A 7,495-nucleotide genomic window follows, 5' to 3' on the forward strand; every position below is an offset into this window, starting at 1 on the left:
AGAAAAAATACCATTTAGTACCCTTAAAGATCTGTCTCAAGGTATTTATAACAGAGATGAAAAAAACAGTTTCAGCCGTGCCTGTTTTACAGCAGATTTTTCCACAGCTCTTGAAATAAGACATCTTTGCATACCACCTCAACAGCAGCGTTACTGGAGCTTGTAGAAACATCATATATTGATCAACCTGAACAACAGACCCAGCAACGGATGACCTTTTTTTCATGCCTTCTGCTGTCCCCAGCAGTCTTTGTTTTCATTGCATGAAGATAGTGTAGTTAATCAAAAATTGCAACGCTGTAAAAGGGATATTTTCCATTCACTGCAAACATTCAAGAACAAGTATCTGGACTCCATTTTGGGCCTTGCTACCATCTATTTATGACACACTTACACAACCATTTCCTTAGCTAAGTTGAATCAAGAAAAGGGGCAGGTGTCTGTTGAAAGGGAAAGCTACAGAGATACATTAAATGAGTGTGGTTTTTTTTTAATCACAAGGATGTTACCACATCTTGGGTAACACCTTAACCCCATGAAATGTCAACACCCTTTTACTTTGTTAAAATGAGTTTATAGCCTGGAGCTATATGCAAAGCTGCTTTGGGAGCTCAATCTCACATGCTTACATTTGCAAACAGATTTGTAGAAATCCAGAAAATGTTCACTGGACCGTCTTTTGAAAGGTCTTTGACAGCACTTTCAACCTCCAAGCAGAGCTCACATAGACTCCCTATGACCCTGCCCACCTGATGGAAGTAAGCCTTGCCCCATGTTTTCTTTCATCGTTTCACTGCAGTTCAACAAGCACCAAATAGGTGACACATCTGATCCGAGGCTGCTATGCTCACTGTCTCTGCCAGGCTTTCGATGACCAGTGTAATGCATTTGACACATTTACAAATGATTATGGGACCTGAGAGGATGCTGTTTATGTGATGCAGTCCAAAACCACATGTATATCTTACTAAAACGTAAGAATACAAGTAAGGGAGTTCATGCTAGAACTGGTGCCATTGGCCTTACCTTTTCATAAAAACAAAACTGCACAGGCAGCGAGGTATTCAGCTTCATCAATAAGATCAAGGAAATACTTAGACATAAAGAACCACAATTAAAGAGTTCAGACCTTGGATTCCCATCTATGAAGCAGGCATTGTCTGAGAATTCAACATACTTCTTGTCAAATATATCCAATTCTGAACATGAGAGAGGGCCTATACCATTTACAATTGTATGAAAAAAGCAGTTTTGCTGGCAAATCCTCATCTCCTTCCTCCACAACACATAGAATATAGTCACTATTTTACTTACCCTCTCAATCCTTCATTTACAAACTCAAACACCCTGCAACCAATCCCAAAAGACATGCTGATTACAAGTGCTATTGTGAAATAAAGTTATAAGGTAACAAATTCCAAATCTCAGTGTATTGTTCAGTGAGCATCTGGTGAAGCACAAATTAAATATTACAGAGTTTGTTTCTGAATTACAAAAGTATATTTTTTATGATGAATGAACTGGTGTGGACCTTGAAAAGCAGTAGCCTCTGAAAGCAAGCTGAAGTATCTGTGAAAGGAAAGGCTCTTTGCTTGTTTAAAAAGATGCCAACAGTTACAGGAAGCAGTCTTCAAGAGTCAAAGTAAAGGTTTCTTCAGTCAAATATACACTGCAAGGGTCTACTTCGTACCCTTCCCTGCTACACTGCTGCAGATGGTGTTACGCGCCCATTAACATGCCCATGAAATCTGATCCATTCTGAATGGTGATGGGAGCTCCAGCACTGTTGTCCACAAATATGGAGGTGTACTGGCCAGCCTGCAGAGAGAACAAAAGGGAAAGGAAAATATCTGACGCTTCATCCCAGTGTAAAAGGAGGAAAAAAGCATTTCACTATCATGAACTAAGCACAGAAGCCTCCTGCCCTTCTCTGTGGCTCCTGGGAACAGGATCTGACCAAACATTTTTACTGCAGCACTACAGCTTTGACTTGGTGGAAATTTTCTGTAGTGAAACTGAAGGTTTATTACTTAATTAGATCCTTACTGCACTAGCATCTTTTTGGGTGCCTAGTCAAGTGGCCACCTGTGCTTCAGATTCCCTTCTACGAAATGGGAAATACAACTGCCATCTTGACAATGCAAGAGGAGATCTGAGAAAGAAAAATATTTACTGTCATTTCTTAGAGGGAAAGTTACTTGTGTGGCTTAAGATCAGAACATGCAACACAAGTCTGGCTTTTGTTCCTGCCACAGATTCTCTCTAGTCACCCCAGGTAAGGCATTTAACTTCCTTAACCTGAGAAAGGTTAATAAAAACTTCCCCACCTCCTGGTGAGAATTCAGCCTTGCCAGTAAATAACTCCACAGCCTGCCAAGCAAACTGGTACAGTGATTCCCAGTCTTCATGGGCTTACCTGCAGCTGCAGTAAGCCATGTACATAGATAGTGAAGATTTTGCTGTTACTTTCCAGACCAGCAATGACTTCCAAAGACCTAAACAGTAGCAAAAGAAAAACAAACAGGTTAAACACCTAAGGCAGTCACAACTATGTATGTGGAACGACAACAGTCTCATGACCTCCCTAGAAATAGGACCTGGTGGTTCTAGTGCCAATCTGTACTAAACAGATGGCCTGTTGACTTGATTCTAGCAGGAATCAGCTGCCTTGAAAAGAGAACAGTGGAACCTTGTCCTCACTGTAGTGATTAATGGAAGACCTACAGAGCATACAGGATTGTGAATGCAAAACTCAGCTGGAGGCAGAACTGGGAGCCACCTTCTCTCACAGAGGCCTTTCTCAAGGTCCTGTGGTCTCTATCTCCCACCCTTGAACAGGTGCTAAACATGCCCGTTAGATTTATTTACATACCAGTTATCCCAGTTTGTTGACTACCACAATAGTTTATACTCTTGTTATTCTGCAAAGAGCTAGCTATATGCATTCTGCCAATAACAGTTCATTCATTTTCAAGGTATGAAAGGCCTATTTCACCTTAACAATATATGTACTCAGCCTATGCAAGAAAGAACATACTCTGCAGCTGAAGGGTGTTTTGGGAGGACATTTGGATCAGGGGTCACATACAAGCAAAAAAAAAAAAATTGTACTTCAGTTAAAATTCAAGGGAGAGCTCCAGATCACCCCTCAAGCACCGTTCTTTTTTAACATCATGTTTTAGTAGCCATCATATTCCTTGCAGTAGCAAGATGTAGGACAGTTGCTCTCTGTGGCATCCTCTGTTTACAGAACTCTAACTCAGCTCCTTTGTACCGCATTCAGGGTGTAAGGAGGTGCCTGAGACATCAACAATCAGAACAACCCATGTAAGCTCAGTTCCAAAGCAATATGAAAGCACAGATCTCCATGCCTGGCTGGTTCTTCTGAAATCTGCCTAGCCACTGGTAGCAGAGCTAGTTGTTTTCCCAAGAAAACCAACCCCTTTCCTCCCTTTTTTTCCATGAAGTGGCGGTGACGAAACCTAGCAAGTGCAAACGTGCTGTTTCCAGCCCCCTTGCAAGGAAATAATATGCATAAAAGGTAGGGGCAATTTGGCCCAGAGAGAGCAAGCCACTTGGCACCACCTTGATTGAAGAGCTCAGTCTGTGTGTCATATCCTGCCAAAAGCCTAACTTGGGTGGGAACTTCCCACCATTAATCTCTTATACTCCAACTGTCTCCTTGCCTCTGAGTTTCCATCTCTCTCAGCCGAAAGCCCTTAGGGCTCTTTCAGCTCCCTCAAATGAAAGACTGTGTACGCTGACATCCCCAGGAAATTCCACAAGCACGGGTAGCAGCTCAGCCTGTGCCAGCAGAATGTCTGTCCAGACAGGTTCCCATCCCTCCACCCATCTTCCTTCCATGCCACAGACCAGTCATACTCTCACCCATCATATGAGAGAGAGATGCCCCCCATAGATCCAGTGCTGACTCTGCTTTACTCCCACTGCTGTCCAACTCACTCAACTCAGGACAGCCTTGCAGAACAGCAGTCATAAATTGCAACCCTGGACAACTGATGAAAACTCCGAGTCAGACATCAGACAGCTTTACCTAAACAATTAACATCTGGGTCAGTTCTGTCTAAGAAAAAAAAGTTTTTATGGTTACTGTTCTTTGGAGAATGTAGCTATAAATTCTTCAGATGGCAAGTTAATCTCAAAACATCCCAGTAAACCTGCTTGGTCTGTATGTGACAAAGAGGTTGTTCACACATCCCAGCTAGAACCAGAACAGTTTTCTAGGATCTTTCATCTAAAAAGACCTGCAATGAGGAAGGCACAGTAGTTTCCATGGCCCACAGCTTTCAGCTAAAAAGACCTGCAATAAGGAAGGCACAGTAGTTTCCATGGCCCACAGGGAAGCTTCCTATTCAGATAAGTCTTGTGCTTGCATTTACCAGAACAAGGAAGCAAGACTAAAAAGTTATGTTGAAAGCTATCAGAGACTGACATCCGTTCTTTAGTAGTATTACTGTAAGGTTGACAGCAAAGGAGAGAAAGAAACACAGACAGACTCTATCCTTGGAGACAGCCTTGGAAGGTTGTCTCCAGAAGAAAAACACTTTGTTCTCTCTCAGATGCCTTCATCAAATCAGTGGGGACCTTGTGGAATCATTAGGAAGAAAAACTCACCACTATCACTTTCATTTATTTTGCAAAATGGTTTAAATGAAATTTAGATTTTCAGTATGATTCTGAAACTGAAGACAATGTAGAGTGGAGATCAGGATGGGAGAACAGCTTTTCACTCTTGGAGATCTGCAGGATCAATTTCACTTTTAAATCCTCTTAGGTGGCTTCATAAATCTCACCCACTCATTCACTCAAATCTTTATTGAAATATCATCAGGTCAACACCAGCAACGGGCAATATTTTTCCACACCCAAAAGCATTTAGAAAAAGGTTCTGTGGAACTTGCAGTCTCTGTTCATGGGGAATCCAAGGGCTAGGGGCATGAGACCTGTTCTTGATGAAATTGCTAAGATAAGAGGAGACTATTGTAGGTGAAAAGAAAAAAGCCCCAATGCTGAAGAAAAAAAAAAAAACAATTACTTAAACCTCACTGGTCTTTGCTATGCAGAGTAAAGGACAGGAATAGGAATCTGCACTCTGCAAAGGCAATATGTGAGAGCTACTTGTAAAAAGGACAGTAACATTCTACCCTACTTATACCTGTTCCACCCCTGTGATTAAAGGCCTGGGCTGACCCAAAATCACTCATTGTCAACCCGCATTCCAGATTTCAAGATCAGGCTGAGGTCCATTCTTAGCATGATCTAAAGGAATTCTCACCACAAGTGCCAGAAACGAAATGTCCTTGAAGTTCTGCAGCTTACAGGCAAACCTTCAAGGGGCAAGAAGTTACACCCCCCTTCTGCTGACATTGTGACTGCAGCCAGTCTGTCACTGCCTCACTTTAAGTGCTGCAATCATAAAAGACTGTTATAAAACAGTCTACAAGGCTGAGGAGGTGCCAGTTGCTCCAGACAGCAAACTCCTTGACTTCCCATCAGGTCACTGGGCGCACAGCTCCCTCTTACCCTAGTTACTAATGGGTACTCAGATACCAATCAAGTCTTTTCCACAGATCAATGAAACCTAAGAGAGGTTTATTTATTACATGAAGCTTCATGTCAAATTCACCCACCAATAAAGCCTCTAAATTGAAATGCCTGTGGAGAGGTCAGTCCTATTTGCAGCACTCCGACTCATGGAGCAGGGAAGGTGAGAGCTGAAGCAGCCAGTCCAGCAGCAAATTTATGGTTTTGTGGGTTTTAAGTTGCACCTGTGGAGTCATTTTATGGATATATTTCAGCGGTGCTATTGCAAGGGTGTTGCTACAGCTGCACTGGAAGAGCTGCAGGCAGGGCAGAGCAAATCTGCACGGCCCCGTACAGGCATTTTGCCTCCCGTGACAAGGGCCGAGCTGCAAGCAGAAGCGGAGGCCACTCTGTGCAAGCAGCATTGCCCTCTGCTGGGTGCAATTCAGCCCAGCCCAGGGGCTCCCCAGCCCCTTCCTCCAAGCAAAAAGCTTGCCAAACTCCTCCTGAGCAAGCTGGCCTTCTCTGAGACACAGGGCACCTATATGCTGCAGCTGAAAGGACGACAGAAGCACAGCAAACGAGCAGCCAACAGTATGCTGATGCCATGGCCAATCGCATAAGGCACAACACCCAAGGTTGCCATGGCCTAACAAAAGCATTTCGTTAGCAGAGTTTTGCTAATGGATCCCAGCAGAGGAAAATTCAGCATGGTTATCTGAGCAAGCTCCACAAGGCAGCTGAGGGCTGTGAGAAGGTATCATATACCTGTATACAAGCCCTGCACTTTCTGCCTCAGGACCCGTTCACCTCTATTTTCCACCTATTCATTCCCCTCATCACTCCAACACTTCCATGGCAACATGAGTGGGATGCTGTGATCCATTCAGGATGCAGCTGAAATTATAAAAATTGAGCTAACAACCTCTGACACAAAATTAGAATGTTTCTCCCACTCTGTATGTTTATGATGATAGCTGAGCATTCAGCACCTTTAGCTACATTCAGTTTCAGCCAACTTCATTCACAATTCTCTCAACATATGCAGTATTTAGCTCTTTAGAGTAATTAGCACTGAAAGGTTAAAAATCAGAATTAAAAAAACACATAAAACCTAAGGGCAGGATGGAATCACTCTCTCCAGAAAAGTTCTACAAGCATTTATCATATAAAATTCACTGTCGATGAACCTGATTTCCACAGTTGGTTGAAACATAGGCCCATCTGAGAAAAATACTTGCCAAGACAGCATTGCAGTAACTCACGTGTATCGGTGGCACAGAGATTCAATGCAGATCAACACTCGGACATTATCTCTGGCTCGGAGTTGGACTTTACTCTTCAACTCACTGTGGTCTGGGGAAAGCAGTGGAAGAAGTATAAGCACTTTCACAACATAGTAGACCACCCGCTGCTGGTGTTTGGCTTAACAGAGACACCAGTAACCTTGTGACTTCTGTATTGGGTTTGTGTGGCAAGGTTCTGGTAGCAGGGGGGCTACTGGGGTGGATTCTGTGAGAAGGTGCTAGAAGCTTCCCCTATTCTGATAGAGCCAGCTCCAAGACAGACCTGCCGCTGGCCAAGGCCGAGCCCATCAGCAACGGTGGTAGCACCTCTGTAGTAACATATTTAAGAAGGGGGAAAAAAAACCTGCACAACTGCAGCCGGAGAAAGGAGTGAGAATATGTGAGAGAAACAACCCTGCAGAGAGCAAGGTCAGTGAGGAAGGAGGGGGCGAGGTGCTCCAGGCGCTGGAGCAGAGATTCCCCTGCAGCCCGTGGTGAAGACTACGGTGAGGCAGGCTGTCCCCCTGCAGCCCATGGAGGTTAATGGTGGAGCAGATATCCACCTGCAGCCCATGGAGGACCCCACGCTGGAGCAGGGGGATGCCTGAAGGAGGCTGTGACCCTGCAGAAAGCCCGTGCTGAAGCAGGGTCCTGGCAGGACCTGT

General features: G+C 44.0%; 1 protein-coding gene across 1 annotated transcript in view; it reads right to left on the reverse strand.

Annotated features, from left to right (window-relative positions):
* Positions 1-1,512: 1,512 nt before the first annotated feature.
* The window catches only part of FAM132A (family with sequence similarity 132, member A), a 24,033-nt gene continuing 18,050 nt past the window's right edge, over positions 1,513-7,495 (reverse strand). The window contains exons 6-8 of the mRNA XM_009575095.1: positions 6,810-6,900; positions 2,417-2,495; positions 1,513-1,818 (exon numbers count right to left, since the gene is read on the reverse strand). Coding sequence (XP_009573390.1) covers positions 1,720-1,818; positions 2,417-2,495; positions 6,810-6,900 — 269 coding nt within the window. The 3' untranslated portion in view covers positions 1,513-1,719. The remainder of the gene's footprint in view (positions 1,819-2,416; positions 2,496-6,809; positions 6,901-7,495) is intronic.

Source organism: Fulmarus glacialis, unplaced genomic scaffold (genome assembly GCF_000690835.1).
Source record: "Fulmarus glacialis isolate BGI_N327 unplaced genomic scaffold, ASM69083v1 scaffold5513, whole genome shotgun sequence".
Taxonomy (NCBI): domain Eukaryota; kingdom Metazoa; phylum Chordata; class Aves; order Procellariiformes; family Procellariidae; genus Fulmarus; species Fulmarus glacialis.